The 18,559-nt window shown below is 40.0% G+C and overlaps 1 protein-coding gene across 1 annotated transcript; it reads left to right on the top strand.

Moving 5' to 3' along the window:
- Positions 1–1,246: 1,246 nt before the first annotated feature.
- Positions 1,247–17,193, top strand: LOC104512226 (ribonuclease 3-like; the record flags this gene model as incomplete). The annotated part of the gene is made up of 10 exons (XM_010155127.1): positions 1,247–1,317; positions 2,387–2,431; positions 5,117–5,274; positions 6,147–6,252; positions 9,913–10,054; positions 11,011–11,093; positions 11,207–11,310; positions 12,894–12,986; positions 13,778–13,824; positions 16,734–17,193. Coding segments are annotated over 10 exons (980 nt in total), but the record flags the coding sequence as incomplete, so codon positions are not given.
- Positions 17,194–18,559: the final 1,366 nt, after the last annotated feature.

The following is an 18,559-nucleotide window of genomic DNA, read 5'->3' as shown; positions in this document are numbered from 1 at the left end:
CCCAAACCATTCTGTGATTCAGCTTGTCTAGGATGTAATGATGAGGACTATTTGGCAGGCATTGGGATTTTCTGAGAGAGCAAGCTTGCTGTTTAACCTCCATTACAAATTTGTTAATTGAGCAATAAGATTTTGTCAGGGCCATAGCTAAAACCTGAGAGCTTGTTAAAGGACCATTAAAGTATATGTGAGGTCTGGACCCACTACTTGAAGTCTGATGTTTCTTCCCTGTGATGAAAATAATAACCAGGAGTGTAAGCAGGCTGTCAGGGAACTGGGTGAAATTCTGTGCTCTCAGTAATGTGTCTCTGATGAGATAGTCTTATAAACCCCCAAACTGTTCTCCAAAGTGTCCAAGGGGAGTAGCTGGCCTAGTGAGGAACCAAAAGGAAAGAGGCAGGGATAAAACACAGCAAGGCAAGGCCTGGTCTCCCTGTGTATGGGAACATTGTCTCCCTTTCTTTTTCTTCATGTAGCTGTGAATTCCCTTTGCTCTGTTATACAGATGTGCTTACAAGAAGCAGTTTGAGGTTTTCAGAAGCCCTCCTGTAAAGAGTATGAAAAGGCAAAACGTTGATATTGAATTTGTAAGTGCCTGTGCAGCTACAGAATGTATGTGGTACACACAAAAATGTAATATACTAGCACAAGTTTTGCAGAGCTTGCTGCAGAGCAGTGTGTGGAGGGCTAGTGAGGGCTATATATGCAGTTGGGGAGGAAAAAACAATACCATAATCTCCAGAAATTGAGAGATGCAGAGGTACAGTTTCCAGTTCAGAAAATGTGTTACTGTGATACTGGGGAGACACTGAGGTTTGGAATAGTCCTGACACATCATTTGATTGCAGAATGTAATGTTGTTGAAAGTACAGAATAAGTTGAAAATTATTTGCTAGCTATTGAAATTTATTTCATGCCTTTCAGTATCTGCATATATGGTATAGTTAGCAGATTACTGGAAACTACTTTTAGAAATAGATTGCTTCTAACCTAATTTGTTTAAACTTTGGTCTTTGGATGTATCATTTTCTATTTCAGTTTTTTCTGTGCATTTTATGACCACTGATTTATGTTGGTGTTTAATATGCTTTACATTTCTCAGTAAATTGTGTGTTACCTCAGCATGCTTTAAAAAAATAAATGTATGGGAGGTGAAGAAGGCAGAGATCTTTGACCTCCCCGTGCTTAGTAATTTTCTAAGTACCAATGCATCATTGACCTTTGGCGTATTGGTTCCCTCATGCAGGAGCTGTTTATCTAGAGGGGAGCCTAGAAGAAGCCAAGCAATTATTTGGACGTTTACTCTTCAATGACAAGGTATGAATGTATTTATATGATTCGATGTCCATTTTAAAAGTAACTGAAGACATGCTTTCTTGCCCATTGTTTTACTTGAGAATCACAAATGAACAGAAACACTCTTAGAAAGTGAATATATCACAGCATGTTTAGCACAGCAAGCTGCACAGACGGGTTCAGGCAAAAAAAATTGCAGTGTTTCCGTAGGTGGGCTGTTTGTTTGTTGGCTTTTGGAAGGGTGGGTGGCATGGGAAGCCTGCAGATTTCCCTTCAGAGTGCTGCTCTAACACCAGAGATGGGTGCTGTGGATCCAGGCAGCATGCTTTGGGGAAATGATGCACATGTAAAGCGACTATTCCTGTTTTACCAGCTAAATCCTCCCACTCCTAATAGTTTTAAACATAACTTTGACAAAAACGCAGGGGATTTCATGCAATTTTTACCCAGCTGCGTAATTGAAGTCTGATCTGTTCTTGCATACTGTATCTTCAGTCACTGTCAGCTGGAATTTATCCCATATGACAACCTGGGACAGTAACCAGCACATACTGCTGGGACAATACATGTGGCAGTGGTGAGGGGGTGAATTATACAATTCTTTCTTCCTTGAAAGTCTCTGAGTCTGTGAAATGACAAAGCCTATTAGGAATAAAAGTATTTTGAAGCCTCTTGTAACTCAGTGTTTATTTGCTGCTCAGTGCCTGGAGTGAAAGAAACCTGTATGAATTAGAAGAAAATAAATGATTTTTAGACCTTGCCTTTAGTGAAGTCAAACTTGCTACTGAGAAGTACTTGCAAATACAGTTAGTCCTGAGGCTTAAACAAATCTTTTTCTTCATTTAACCACTTTTTATTTGGTTCAAGGATTTTTCCACCTCTTTGACACAAGCTAATTGGGAGAACTACAGGCAGTTTGAACAGCAAATACACGATTTTAAAAATTAGTTTGCCAGCACTATTGAATTTGCAATAAGCAGAGTCAGCATCTGAAATAGTTCAGTATTTCAAGTAATGACATTTTATTTAGCACTGTGGAATTTGTTAAATGACTCCCTTGAGCTTTAAAGGCATCTCTCCATGTTTGCAGGACCTGCGGGATGTATGGCTTAATTATCCGCTACACCCACTCCAAGTAAGTGTATCTCTTCCCGTAATAAATTTCATAGCGCTGTTTTATTTTCATGGATGCTTTTCCATAGGTTTCTATTGTAATGACATCTCAGAATTGTGTTAAAAAGTAGCCAAAGGAATGTATATATTTGCCTTTGTGTTTGGTTTTGGGGTTTGTTTGGTGTGGGGTTTCTTAATAAATAATGAGTCTCTGCCTTTCTGAGAATTAATCGTTCACCTTTCCTTGGGTCATGCTTGATATATAACTCTGCTTCTCATACAATAAATAAAGTGAGAGGCAACATTTGGTGTTTCTTGTTCATCTTCTCAAAGCTGGTGGAAAATGGGTCAGAAAAAATCTGTGTACATATTTTGTTAACCTGAAATCTTAATAGTAGGAAGGCACATAAGTTGAATGGAATAAGAGTGTGATTCTGACTTTTTTGGGATGGGTGTGTTTGTGCAGTGACAGCATGGTTGGTTTGGTCATTCTGGTACCTTTAATACCAAGTAAACACCTAAATGATGAAGGTTCCTGAAAGCTGATTTATCCTTCACGTATTGGAGGTTACAGATTCACAAGATGCTAGTTTACGAGGCTGGAAGAATGTTTTCCCAGTCCTTGTTCCATGTCTTAATTCTGAGGGAGACCTAGGGGAAGTCACTCTGCACTGTAGCTCCTTCTCTTCACAGCAAACACGGCAGTGTTTTCCAAGTGTGCCGGCAGGCGTATTCAAACCATCATCCAGCCAGTTAGCAAGGTTTTCAGGGTTACGTGAACATTTGGAAGGTTTCTTTTGTCCAACCAAATCTCTGATGTTTTGTGCATTCAGTTTGACTCCTTTCAAACCTTTGATGGGCACCCCTTTCCAGCAGAAGGTCACTTGGAAGCCTCTGTCTGAAATGTCTCATGTTTGGACACATTTTGCAGTGGTTACATGGGCAAAGTCTTCAGCAACAAGTCAGCACACGTAAACTGTTTTCACAACCAACTGTCTGTGAGGGAAAATAGAAGAGAGTCTGAATGGGAAGATAAACTTCTGAGATTCAGCACCAGCTATCCTGCATGGTGACACAAGCTACCAAGAAAATTCTTCTTACTCTGGATTTCTTTCTTTTCCCTTACTTTTATTCTACTGTAACCTTTTTCTCTGCTTAGATTACTTGGATTCTGCTTAGAAGTTGGAGACAGTCAGTATATGCAGCTTATCATTTTTGCTGCTACCTGAACTTGTGTGATGATTTATTTGCTTCGGTGTTCCAGAAGCCATCCTCACTCTCTGCTTGCCAGCAGGGGAAACACAGGCTGCTCAGGTTGGCCTTTGGGCACAGTTAGCCTGAAAACTAGTATTTTAAAAATTACTGAAAGTCACTGTAACAGTATGGCAAATGAGATGCCAGTTAAAAATGAATAAAACTCTGGGTAAGATACACGGAACTGGAGGCCTGTAGCCCTGTTATTTGGCAGTAGTCCAGTCAGTAGGAGTGGTCATGAAAAAAAACAGTTAGTGGTTACCTGGATAAATGTGGTCTCTTCAGAGGGAGTCCACGTCTTACACGGGATGAAGATCACTGGCATATTTCCCTAGGGATCTCTGCTAAAGTAGAGGCTGTTCACATGGGCAGCTTAGGGAAGAGGATGAGCAGTGAGGTGGCAGTTTGTTGACAATGCCAAATTATTCAGAGTAGCAGGAACAACAGCAGGCTGAGGAATTGCAGGCTGATTGTGAGAGTGCACAAGTGACTAACTATGGAGTAAAAAAGCGACTGAAATTCTCTGTAGGTAAATACAAAGGACTGTGCATGAGGAAGCAAAAAAGCAGTCTCAGCTCCATGTGCAACTGAACTCCAGACTCACTATTATCACCCAATCATGGGATTTTGGTGCTTGGAATATGTAGTTCTATGAGAATGTTAGCTGAAAGCTCAGTAGTGTTTAAGGAGAAAGACAAATAGAATGTAATCAATTAATAGAAAGGAACAGGCAACAGATCAAAAATGATCTTAATGCCACTTTAAAAAAAAATGTGGCTATTCTTACTTTTCCTTTAGGCATCCTCATGTGGATGATGCATGAAGGCATTGCTATGCAAGAGAGATGCCCAGAGTGGCTGGAGGAAACGCTTAAGCCATTTCCCAGCTCCAGAAAGCCATTTAACAGTGTCACCACATCAAGGACATCAGTCAAGAAACCTATAAGAAAAGATACTGACCCAAAGTGATAATGTTCTGTGTTATTGTGCCCTTTTGAATTTCATATACTAAGTTTTTTGATACTGAAGGAAGGGGTGGGAAACAGATTTGGGTTTTGTCTCATCTTGACATGCTATCAGTCTGCTGGTGCTATTCTAATAATTTTTGAATCTGTTGCTCAGCTGCAAACAACGCAATAGGTTTAGAAAACTCAGACACATACAGTTGTACAAGCTTTGTGAAAATAATTAGCCCATCCACGTGTAGAGACCATATAAGCAATGTGTTACAAATGCCTCAGTTGTTAAAAAAGCATATGTAAGAGCTCACATCTTCTTTGAGTGGTAATTATCCAGGACAAAAGACAGAGGAAACTGGGTGTTCTCACTTCAGCTGTCCACAGACCAATGTATTCACTGTATTCTTTGCCTTTGGTTTAAAGAAAGCCTGCTTTTCTCTGAAAAATCTGAAACAGTGTCAGTTTGTCCTTATTTGCACTTCATTTTCTTTACAGCTGCAGGAATCCAATACTGACAGGCAACTCATCGAGACCTCTCCAGTTCTTCAAAAGCTTACAGAGTTTGAGGAGGCAATTGGAGTCATCTTTACTCATGTGCGGCTTCTAGCACGCGCGTTCACTCTGAGGACAGTGGGCTTTAACCATCTGACTCTGTGAGTACACAGCAGGCGTCCTCGTGCAGCACTGGTCATCCTTCTGTTAGTATGCCCAATTGTGCTTTTGTAGGCAAACTCTAGATGTTGCATCTGTTCTCCAGAAGAGAATAGAGCAGCAGTGTTTGTGGGTCTGCCTGGTTCAGTATCTCGCCTGTGGCAGTAGCCAGTAGTGGATCCCTTGGGAAAGACTGGTGAAGATGTTAGAGAGCCTTCCTGGTCTTCCTGCTGGGTTTCCTGGGTCATTGATATTCGCACAGCACTCCAAGCGAAGCATACTTGCAGGTACATTTGGACAGAGGAAAGAGCTCTTTGGTCCAAGTGCAGCCCTTGTGTTCTATGGTGTGTACAGGACCTAACACATTGGTTTTGGGTCTCTGATTAGAGCTGCCAGGCCCCATCTTAAAGCAAGCAGTAGAGTCAGACCAGTGGTTACCCAGTCCGGGATCTCACCCAGGTTTAAACCCTGATCCTTTTATTTCTCATGAACGGACAGACCTTTTCCTCTATTGAAGTTGTTGCATTCATTAGTTCACTTTCTTATAAGAAGCTGCAAGTAGACACAGTATCACATTACAAACTTGATGTCGATGGCTCTTCTCCTCCAATTAGTCCCAGATCGGTGATCTAATAATTGTGTTTATAAGTAGCTACCCTGATTTGCTTTCTCCCTGAAAATTGGTGTTACGACAGTAACGAACTGTGCTTTCATCTCACCTGGTTAACACTGGAAAATTGTCTTATATGTGTTTGGAAATGAGCGAGGCTCACTTTCAGATCACTCTTTATTTTAATTTGCGTGTTCATGCTGGTTTTGTTTTTTCCTCCCTGAGTGGTTATTGATTTTGCTGTATTGATGTCTCATTTTTCAGAGGCCACAACCAGAGGATGGAATTCCTGGGTGACTCCATAATGCAGTTGGTAGCCACAGAGTATTTATTCATACATTTCCCTGATCATCATGAAGGGCACTTAACGGTGAGGCTGCCATCAATCATGCTCTCTGGGAGAGCAAGGGTGGGATGGAGGCTGAAATTATGGGAGCAGCTAGTGAATTATTCTGGATTTGATTAATAAAAGAAGCCACAGCAACCACTGCTCTTAATAAGGCTTTGCTAATTTTAAGTCAGGAGCACTGCAATGAATAGGAAATGGTGATTTATGAGCCCAATGCAATAATTTTTGTTCTGTCTGTGAAATGGATCAATAATTTTAAGGATGTCAGTGATGAAATTGGGAGATAAGATTAGTTCTTGTTTAACGATGGGTGTCTCTGCCAGTTTAAATGGTTTATCACGTGACTTCTTTTATTCGTAACTTTCGGTCTGTTGAACCTGCAACCCGGCAGGGTTATGTTTCCTGATAAGAAGTTTCTACAATCTATTTTAGTCTGGTTTTCCTGATGTCTTCAATCTGGAGCTCCTGTGGTGGCTTCTGAATGTAATTTTACTATTTTTATAGTCATCTGTTGTTGATTACTGCAGCCTTTCAGCCTGTCGTATCTGGGCTCTGAACAGCTCAATTTGGGGATCTTTCAACAGTTTTACAGTACTTTAAACATAGGGTGGTGGTATATGTAGTTTTTTCCTGACTGATTCATTTAATACTGCAGCTAAACAGTTGTGGCTTTATTTCTGAGCAAGAAATTTTTTTAGGCTTACTAAATTTTTCTTCATTTTCAAGTCTTGACTAGAATAAAAAAGCCATACATGTAAATGTGAGACAAGTCTTCCGGTTAATTAGGAAGTAGCAGTGTAGGTTTCTTGGCTACTCAGTGGTTTTCTCAAATCAGTAAAGGGGTGGCGATGCTAAGTGTCTAGCAGGCAGTGTGTTGTCAAGAATATGCTGCTTAGGTGTTTTACAAGAAAAAAAGAAGGATATTCTCTGACTAAAACTAATTTTAATTACTCGTCACCAGTTCTTAAGTTTCATTTACCTTTGTATGGATTCTTCTGCACCCGTCAGAAGACAGGAGTAGCTAAAGCCTGAATGTAGGAAGTAAAAGTTAAAAGGGGAAGAGCTGTGTCATATTAATTCTTCAGAGAAACAAAAACAAGGCAGAAATCCAAGACTGGTGGGGTTTTGTTTTGTTTGCAGGTGACTTTTAAGAACGTAGGCATCAGTAGTGTTGTAGTAAGAGCTATTTGGCAGGAAGTATTAAAATGTTGGTATTAATGGGTGTAAATACTCAGAACAATGATCAGAATGTCTCCATGTTGCTTTATTTAATGGTTAGTGAGTTGGCAAGTAGAACAAGTTGCACAGTTTAAGTTTGTAGGGGAAACTACAGAGTGGAATTGATGCTGAAAGCACATAAAGACAGGAGAAGTAGGCACTGTCTAGAGTAAAATTTCAACTCTGAGGATGTGCATTCAGTGAAAAAGAAAATTGTCTTAGGATGTTTTTAATTGAGGACAAATGAAATGAGACTAGTGAGAAAGGAGACTGATGTGGAATCTGAAGAGAAACAACAGAGCTCTTTCTCCTGTTATCTGGGGACATACTTACATTCGAAGCAATAACATCAGCAGGATGGTGTCTGTAGTGTTGAGCAGAGTTTTGGTCAAGGATGTGAAGATTCTGCTTGACTGGCAGTGCAGTGGTTTCCCAGAGTGTAGTGATTACTTGTGGAGAGACATCTGTAAACTATCTATATTTAAGAAAACGAAAGGGGAACATAGCCTTGTCTACATATTTTGAGACAGCGAAGTGTTCTGTCCAAAAAGAGGATGAAGTTTTGTTGTCCGTTGGAAGATACAGCTTTTCCATTACTGGCTTATGGCACAAGCATGGGTAGTCTTATGCTGTGTGAAGATGGAGGGATAGGGAAAACCTGCATCATAACTGGAGTTGCTCCAGCTGGATAGATGCTCCAGTTGAGCAGCCATCACACGTTACAGCATCTGCAGTGATGCAGGCTGTGTGCTGCCGGTGCAGAGAATAGATCTAAGGAAGCTGCTGGGAAGGCACAGGTGCTGTGTCTTCCCTGTACCGTTAAGGGGGCTTGAGTTTCTTGCTAGGTCACATTTGTAGAGGAGGCAAATTCTGATACAGACCGAGCGGATAACCGGAGTGCTAAAAGGATAACTGTTTTTTTCCATCTCTAATTCTCTGTGTAGTGCATATGTTGCTCTTTGTTTTATGATACTACTAATCATGATTACAAGTCCCAGCAAAATAAATACTTTGCTGCAAACACAGCAAAAGAGATCTTTCTTCTCCACTTACGAGAAACAGATTCTTGTCACATGATGCTGCACTTCTGTGCCATCGGTTGCATATCATACTTAAGATTATGTTGCAGAAAGTGTTGTTCGTTTATGTTAAGGACATAAAAGGGAAGAATTTTGGAAAGGAACTAGTAGAAGATGAGTTTAAGCAGAGGTTAGGGAGGCAGGTAACAACCCAATCTGCAGTCTGCCTAGTTTGTGAAGATCAAGTTGTGAGTATCTGCTTCATACATCATTGCCAAACAAATTATGAACATACTGTTCTTCATTTATCTGTTGTCAGAGATGAAGTATCAAGTGCAGCAAATAAATCTTGATTTTCATAAGCTCGGTTGACGGGCTGGAGCCCAGGTAGCATATAACTTGGGTCTAATGAGCTGAGCAAATGTGACATGGAAGACAAAGAGAGAAAGAAGTGTGTATGCAGCTCCTCAACCCTAGATTACGTAGGAAGAGTGGAAAAGAGGGACATGCTTTCCCTCCCACCCCTACCTGCTGTAATATCCCTAACGTCTTGTCTCAACTGCTGTTTCATTTGAAGCAAAAAAGCAAACAGACAGGAAAAAACACCCCCAGCTTAACAAGGGGTTCAGAAAACTGTATGAAACCCTAAAATTCCAAAATACTCCTTTAAACCGTATGGGATTGTGTCTTTGGCAGTGCTGTGTGTTTGTTTAAACAGTCTTCCTAGAGCCAGGGTTAAGCACTTCAGGGAATTCTATTGGAAAAGCCGGTTTCCTGAACGTTGTCACACACTGAAAATGTGGGAGGCGGATCTTTGTCAGGGATGCATTGGCTCAGCTGTGCTGCCTTCGGTAGAGCACACAGTGCATACAGGCTCTCCGGCTTTGCTGCTTCTTCTCTGGAGAAATGAATGGAGCAGCTTCCTCATCTGCTTGTTCCCAGACACTAGGCTCTATTGCTTTAGTGTGCATTTGTTTTAATTACTGCCTATTTATTTCTGGTTTGGTGGACACTGGGCACTGCTCTATATGCTCCAGAATATTGTATATTTACGCTTTATGTGGGGAAAAAAGTATATATCCCTGTATTACTTAAACTAGAAAGATGCAGATTAGCTGAAAAAGCACAGGACTGATGGAGGTGTGGTATATGATTGCAAAGAAGCTCACAGACAAGCGTTTTAAATGCAAGACAGCTAGAGAAGTAATGTCTCCATAGAATAAATAAAATTTGGTGTGAAGAATTGAAACACGAGGAGAAATCAGCAGTTGAAAGAATGTGTGTTTATGTAAATCATTTGAGGCCTGCTGAAACAAAATGTCAATATAACTGAGAAGTGAGAGGCTACAAGGATAAAAGTAACTGTTTCTCCCCAGCTCTCCCTACCTTTTATAGATTGGCAGTGGTAATTGTTACCCTCGAGTGGAACTTCTTTCTATTGCAGCTGTTGAGAAGCTCTTTGGTGAACAACAGGACACAGGCCAAGGTGGCAGAAGAGCTGGGAATGCAAGAATTTGCCATCACTAATGACAAGACAAAAAGACCTGTAGCTCTTCGAACTAAGACTTTGGCTGATCTCTTGGAATGTGAGTTAATTTCGTTATAACAGCTTACTATTTATGCAACTCCTTTTTCCTTAGGGCTTGTTTAAGAAAGCCTTTAGAAATACCCCAAATAACTCTTACAAATGTATGTTCAGGTTTTCATATGAACTATACCTCTGAAAAACAGACTTTTGAACATTAGCCTAGATTTATGAAGGCTTGAAGGAGGCGTAATTGCACGTGCAAAGTTGTAGGCTTAGAAACTGAGGGGGCATGTTGACCAGGTCAAAAACATGTCTAGAAAGTTAAAGCTTGTATTCAGAGTTGAGCTGTTTAACAGCAGTTTCAATGTTTCATTAATGTGTTCTTGTCACTGTTGGAAGATAAAGTAGTTCCTGCAGCGGGTGAATATTTCTGTGGTTCATTTGATTTCATTTTAGGAGGTTTCAAAATGGTCATTCCACAAGAGGGAAAGCTACATTAAAATTAAATTATTTTTAGTACATTTATGAAAGTTTGTGCTACCTTCTTTCCAAAGAAAGTGGGAAGTGTAAAGAATATTCTGCAGGGAAAGTTAATCCTTATCTTGTATATTTTGATATGTGTTGTCATCCATTCAGAACCCTTGGCTTTTGCCAAATCCTCTTAGCAAATGGAAAGTGCACACAAACAGGAGTGATTTATATCTAAAATATTTTTATGGTACCCAGGGGTGATCACCTAGTAGCGATATTTGTAAGTATCCACCATCTCCAGGTAAAAAGGCTAGATTTAGGAGCTCAGTGTTGTTTCTAGCTCTTAAAATGACTGAGTGGATTTGGGTAATTCACTTAATCTCTTGGTCAACTTTATTTTTCCCTGCGTATGCAGGATAATAATACCCTCATCAAATCACTGCTGTGAAACATAATTGAATATGGTTTTAGAGTACTCATAGATACTTGTTTCTAAAAGTGCAAGCCTGGATGAGTGACAATACCTTTTTTCCCCCCCTTCAGCCTTTATTGCAGCTCTGTACATTGATAAAGATTTGGAATATGTTCACACTTTCATGAATGTATGTTTTTTCCCACGGCTAAAGGTAAGACCAGTCAGGTTCGTACTTCTCTGCTGCCATGTTTTAACACATTATTATGTTTTGGACTCTTAACACAGTCTCTCAATCATAAAAGCACCTTTGTGAACTTCTTGCAGGAGTTTATTTTAAATCAAGATTGGAATGATCCTAAATCTCAGCTTCAGCAGTGCTGCTTGACTCTCAGGACAGAAGGAAAGGAGCCAGACATTCCTCTTTACAAGTAAGAAGTGGGATTATATGGATACAAGATAGTTCCAGCACAATTCAGCCTCTCCTCCTGTATAGTGGTAGAAGCGCTCAAGGCAATGAACCTCTTCACTTGTACACCTCAGTTAGATACCTGAAGCTGGATGGAATGGATCTCCCTTCTCTCTTTCACTTGTTAAGTGGCACAATAGCTGCTTCAAACAGGCAGTAATAAACTTAAGATTACATATTGCGTTTATAGCCATTCATTTAATGTAGGGTTGGGTGCAATGTTAGCCCCAAATGAGGAGATAAAGGCTATGAAAGTTCAAGGCTTGTGTTGTTGGGACTATTATATCAAAAAGGTGTGAAGAGTGAAAGTCTTGAGTGCATTTGTCACATTTACTGAAGTAAAGTTTTCATTGAAATGTAGCAGTTCAGTGACAGTGACAAACAGTGCACTTCAGAAATATGATCGCTCTAACACTGCAACTGATGCTCTGCAAATCTGACTCCTCGGTGTCTCTGTATTGAGGGCTCAGAGCTTTGTCTTCACAAGGGAGATGAATACAAAAGAAACAATTCCTGATTCTTGTAAAACCCACTGAGTATCAAGTACCAAATGTTTGTTTTGCTGTGATGACAAATTGATTTTTATAGTACAGCTTAGAGCTAGTAATATGCTGTTATCTTCTTATTATCTTGTTAAATTCCTTTTCTTCAGGTTATCTGTTTCATTGCAGTCAGTAATACTGCTTTTAAATTTGGTGTGGGTTTTATTTGCTCTTGTCACCGCACACAGAGTCAGAGTACTATAGTTAGATACTTTAAAAATTGATATGAAATTGGTGTTCCTTCCAAAAAATAAACGAGCTAGTGAACAGAACTCAGGCTGACAGTGAGGAGAGATTTGGGACAGCAGGAAGAGATGGCAGAAGCAACAATTCATTGCATGTCTAGGAAATGATCTTTTTTCCCCTTTAGAAGGTTGATGCACATCCTAGACTTTAGCTCAGATGGAAAGTTTGTGACAAACCGTAACCATTCAAAGCTGATTGAAAATGTTTTTGTACGGTGATAGTTCACTATGTAGAGACCTACCATGTCCAATATAAAGCCCTTTGAAAACCTTGCTAACTGCACAGCTCTCAAGGACTACGATTTTAGTGCACACAATAATCATATTGGTGTAATTATTTCCAATTGCACCGCTGTGCTCAAGTTACATGACTTCATTACAAGTGTGTTTGCAGCATGCAAGCACTTTGTGTTATTGTGTGCATTTTTGCCGATAGGTTAAAGTTTTAGTTTTCATATGGTGCTTCTGAGTGAACCTGAAGGAACAAATGAGACCAGTATAAACGAGGTGCATTTTGTGCACGTGTCTCCTTTTTGTAGTGTACCATACTGGTAATCTCTATGTTAATGTGATATACAGGGATCTTTTAACCCTTGTTCCATGCTTTGCACTAATTTATCTATATGTATTGATTGGGCTGAAAGCTTGGCGATACGTGTGCCACAAACAGATCCTGGATTTTAATACTTCCTGCTTGAATAAATCTTTTTATAAAAATAAAATAAATTAAAATAAATTAAATAAAATTCTTTTTTCAGGACTTTGCAGACAGTGGGACCGTCTCATGCCAGGACATACACCGTAGCTGTTTACTTCAAAGGGGAAAGAATAGGATGTGGTAAAGGCCCAAGGTATAGTGAAAAATTAACTGCATGGTGTTAAAGTTTGAATGTGGCAGTGTCCAAACTGTCTAGCCATGGAGCTAGAAAAATGGCCTTAAAAAAGAAAAGCTATAGAGCCTTCTTCAAGCTTTTCTGAGTTTCTGCCTCAGGAACACCTGAAGGATTCAACATCTTTAGGCTTTGGGTCTCATTTTTTATGACCTTGCCTACAAGGTGGCTAGCAATACTAACCCATTAGAGTCTGTCAGACTAGAAACAGCAGAGCAGCTTCCAGGAAATAGTGACTTTTATCTTTGGCTTTGCTACTACTGTTCAGCTTAAGCTGGCGAGTCAAGAGTGCAAGGCGCTCAGATTTTTTTTCCTGGTGTTATTACTTTTAGGCATTTTAGAATGCTTTCTAAAGTCGCAAAGACTTCACTATGAACCCCAAAGACCTCATCTTATTTTCTGCTGCCAAATCTGGTGGTGGTTACAAAAATATCATTGGTTTTACAGCATTCACACCTCTGATTTTGTTCCTTTCTTTCTCTCAAGTAAAAGCAAATGCTTCAGTGAAGAATGGACTAGAATATTCTCTTAGTGTTATTGATCTAAGTTTAAAAATAGTCTGCTGGAGCTGTGGTGCTAATGCTCACATATTTATGGAAAGGCTGATATATCATACACTCTGGGAATTACTAGCTACTGGTTATCCAGAGTTTTATTACAGAAGAGTAGCTAGTGTTCCACTGTGTCAGAAAATTCAGTTTATCCTGTATGACTTAGACCTCATGTAACATGTTTTTGTTTGGCTTTCACAGTATTCAGCAAGCAGAAATGGGAGCTGCAATGGACGCACTTGAAAAATGTAAGATACTTGGGTAACAAAGAAAATAATTTAAAGTTTACGTCCTTGGTTTTAGTGAGGTGAAGTGCAGGTTTTGTGGGAGAATGAATTGTGCTGAATGCTGTCAGCTTCTGAGCAGCAGGTTTTCCTTTTAGTACTTTCAAGACAATTTTGTAGCAAGTGAAGTTAGTATGATACCAACAAGTATTTTTGAAAGGGAGTTGATCAGCTACAGAAGTTGCAACTCAAAGAGAACAATGTGCAGTGAAGTCTCATTGGGATTTTTCCATGTTTACATATGCAGTGGGATAAGACTGCCTAGTCTCTGACGATGTGGTTGGCTCGTTCTCTAATTTCGGGGAGGAATAAAATGACTTTTCAGTTGCCAGTTTAGAAAATAATATTTGATCTCAGATGATGCAGCAGGCTTGGTTAAGATCTGACAGGCAGATCCCCAGATAATGTAAGCCAGTATTTCTGTGAGGATCCAGTGATCTGTGCATGCATCTCAGAATTAGGCACAGGACAGCCAGCATGGGAGCAGTCCTTCATTGCAGCGGAGTCTCAGATATGAAAGGAATTAGTGTATGCAAACGTCTTACATGAAAGAACTTGTCAGTCGAGTTGAAGTGCCATGTGTGGACTCACTGTAAGCAAATAGATCACATGCATTTTGTGCAGCAGCAGATCTCTCTTCAGAAGAACATGGGGAGGTACATGTATTGCATTTGATTCAAAGGAAAGCCATGCAGTTCCTCAGATGCCAAAGGTTTTTGATCTGTTCTCTCTGCATGTGGAAATCCCAGGGCTTAGAAACTTCAGAAGACAATGAATCCCTGTATTTCAGATTTTTTTATATCCCATCTTCTAGGCATGTACTTCTCACCCCCAGTAAATGTGAGAAGTAGAACAACATAACCTCCCTTCTCCACTGAATACGTACAAAATGTTACTGAAGTTTACTTTGTGTATTTCTTCTTGTGATGGTATCACCACTCAGAGCTCTGAGCTTTATCTCCTGTCAGGCCAAGGATTCACAGCTCTTTGCTGACATACGTATTTGTTTGAATACCACAGACCTCTAGAGGCCTGTACTCCAACCACCCCTCAAAGCAGAGCCAACTTTCAAGTTAGGTCATGTTTCTCAGTGCCTTGCCCATCAAGTTCTGACTGTCTTTAGGGATGGAGGCTCCACAGCCCCTATGGGTTCCTCTTCTAGTATGTATGTATTTGTGGAGTGGAGGTTTTTTGGTTTGGGCTGGGTTTGGCGGGTTTTTTTATACATAAATAGTTAACTTCAAGGAAAAGTAATTTTCATGTAAGTGTTTATATACATGACAGCCATGATGAGTTTATTATATAAATTGCCTTCTCAACTTACTAAACAAACAGGTTGCTACCAAGCTGAGTTCTTAGGAGTTCTTAAAGAATCACATTACAAGTACAGTGCTGAAAATCTGATTTCCGTTTTATGGTGCACACGAGCAACACAATGTCCCAGAACTCCATTAAACAAATCACGGTGTTTTTAAAAACAACAGCAATTTAAAAACAATTTGCTTCTGTTTAGATTGCTCTCAGGTTTAAGTAAATACACCCTCCTATGCCCGAGTTGTAAATATCTGACAAATAAACCTTTTATTCCTGTAGTGTATAATAATAGGCACCAATTTCACTGGCCAATAAAACAAAGCAGTAGAAAGTCATTGTGCTTTACCACAAACTCCTGTAGATTACGTGGCTTCTGCACTGTGTTCTCTAGCTGAACAGATCTCTGCTGCCTGGGATGCAGAAAGAGGAGGAAAATGCTCAGTGCCAAGGGAGTCCTCCCTGAGGAGCCTTAGGTGAATTCTCTCTTGGTAACCAAGTAGAGAGAGCGCGCTGTACCAAGACATCTCCCAGATTTGTTTGTATGGCTTTAAGGGTCAGCGTAGCAACCTTTTGGGTTTATCTGGGTCACAGATAGGTAGCCAGTGCTGGTCCCAGATCTCCGTGTGATCTAAGCAGGATATTCTGCCAACTGCAGGCTGCCACCTCCTTGTTTTCTGACTGGCTGGAGGGTGCAGGTCTGTGCAGCACAGAGGCACAGATGAATGTCAGCACCCTGGTCATGCAGAAAACGTCAGGTTCTGTCAGCTGTGCACTAAATTGAGGGCAGGTTTTTTTTTTTTTTTAGAACCTGGTTTTACAGCCTCGGTTCTAACCAGTGTACATTGTACATACGTACCAGCCAATGGACAAAAGTCTGAAATCGGAGCATCTATCCCCCTAGCTATTTCTCCATCACCTCAGCCTTGTCTAGTCTGTTTTAGCCTGTTTTCACTCATCCATGCTCTTAGACTACGCTGAGGCTCTATTCTGGTACGTAGCCAAGCATTAACTTTTTCAGGAACAGATTTTACTGCGTTCCATTTTGCTGCACTATTACTTTCCCATTAGAAACCCTGCCATAATGCAGGGCATCTAGTGGATTCTGCATGTTCTAAAATAACAATAATAATAATAATTATAATGGAAACATCTGTGCAATGCTTGGAACCAGTGGCTCATACTTTTTTGGAGTGATAAGCAGCATTGACAGTAGTCTCACATTCGTTTGTCACTGTTGACCACCTGTTGCTAATGGAACAGAATGTAAAATCCAGGTAATACCTGGCCATGTTGCTATACCAGGATTTTGTATTTTATTTTTGTGAGTATTAGATTTGGCAGTGTTTTGTAGCAGGAGAAACAGATGTGGAAATGATAAAGAAACCAAACACAGCCCTGGTTTACTATGGTTTATTAGAAATAAATGAGTAAAAATGGTAATAACACTATTCACCCTTACCCCTAATTTCATCAAAGTTTAAGGACAAAAAAAAACCAAACCTGAGGCTTTCTGTATTACAAATTTGTTTATTAATGTAAAATATTTCTCCTTGTGTCAGATAACTTTCCCCAGATGGCCCATCAGAAACGGTTCATTGAACGGAAGTACAGACAAGAGTTGAAAGAAATGAGGTGGGAAAGAGAGCATCAAGAGAGAGAGACCGAGGAGTCTGAAGAAGCAAGGAAATGAAAGGAGGGCACAGAAGCAGTGGCATATTTACTTACTTAATAACTCTGACTGTGGACTATGGAGACCTAACCTAGTTTCTTGCAGATGATGAATGAAGAGCGCCTGTTGATACCAAGTAGAAAATTATACTCTCTACTTAAAAGAAGTGTGTGTGTATATAGTATTTCTTTAATTTGGTTTTAAGTGCAAAGTTTGTTTGGCTTTTTAATAAGACTTGGTTTTAAATCCTTTTAATTTTTATGAAAAAATGTGGGATTATTTTTATTATTTTTACTGCCTTGTATGAAGTAATAAAGTATTAATTTCAAAAGTCTGTAGAAGGAAAAGCTGTTTAACAATTGTCTCCTATGTCCAAATTCTGTTTTGCCAGTGACCAGGAAAGTTATTGCATGAACTGTGCCGTGGATGAGGGAAGTATTACAAATACAGCAGAGCACTTAAGCATGTACGTAACTAAAGTTTTGCAGCTAAGTTTTGGTACCTCTTGACTCTACTAAGCCAGAGCCATAAGCTTCAGGTCCCTATACAGAAACTGATACAGTAATTTAAGCAAAGGGAGATGTTCAGTTTTGTTTTCAGCAGTGGATTCCGCATCTGGAATGTGACACAGCAGGTGTGTGTGGAAGGTTGGGGACTTTTGTCTTTCTAATAAGACAAAAGTCTTATTCCTTTATTAGTATAATAAAACTCTAAGAAAAAAAGATAAAAAAGGTAATTATGAAGCAAGAGAATGACAGCCTTTTTCATAGAGAATGTACTGAGTTTACATTTACAGATTTAGTTTCATTCTCAACTTCTTGCTTTATCGGACTGCTGTCTACTTTAATGGATTTATTTGTCCAGAAGATAGCAGTGTGACCATAACAGTCAAATGGTGTATGAGAAACTCCATACAGGTGCTGTTTCAGGTAGGTTCATTGAAAACTGGGTGTACCCAAGGGAGGGCAGAATTTGTCCCCAAGGTGTAGTTCAAGGATGGCATACAGTTTTAAATCACCCTTGATTTTTGTTGTCTGTAGCTTGTACTAGACAGACAGATGTTTCTTTTATAAAGCTCTGAATGGTACCAAGAGTGGGACATCCACTGCGGCTGTTGGTGGGTTTTCCCCACTGACTACCAGTTTCATGGTAGATATTGGTGCGTTGTTCATGCTTTTAATTCGCCCAGTTCAGGCTGCTTGTTCTCGTTGTGCTGATTTCTGAGTTAAAACGGTCCCATAGTGCATATTGTTCAGTCATTTCTCTCTCTTTTCTGATAAGTGAAACAGCTACAACTCTCACTTTCCTTAACTGCGCATTTTCTTGCTGCTTCAGATCCCTTTTGGGGAGTTATGTGTCTTTTCTGATGTAGCAGGTGTATGTGATAAGGTGCCAGGCAGCTTCATGAGCATGGATGCACATGTCTGGCCCAAGAAATTCATACGGACTCCTGAAAGAAAACTTTTGCCCAATGGCCACACTACGTCTGAGCAACTAATTCAGCATTTGTCTGAAGGACCTTTCCGTAGGTGTGCGATGGGCATCCATGATAGCACTTTTTTGCAGGTGCCAAAGCAGACACCAGCGTAGCTGAAAATTTCAGACTACCCAAATGTCTTCTCAAAGTTTCACTTCTGAGCTGATCAGTGTGTGTTTTCATAAGCACATTTTTGTACGCATGCAGTATGAGATGCACTTAAATGTGGGTTGTTTGTT

Source organism: Eurypyga helias, unplaced genomic scaffold, assembly GCF_000690775.1.
Source record: "Eurypyga helias isolate BGI_N326 unplaced genomic scaffold, ASM69077v1 Scaffold50707, whole genome shotgun sequence".
Taxonomy (NCBI): domain Eukaryota; kingdom Metazoa; phylum Chordata; class Aves; order Eurypygiformes; family Eurypygidae; genus Eurypyga; species Eurypyga helias.
The sequence above is the reverse complement of the archived record's forward strand: the minus strand, read 5'-3'. Positions and strand labels throughout refer to the sequence as shown.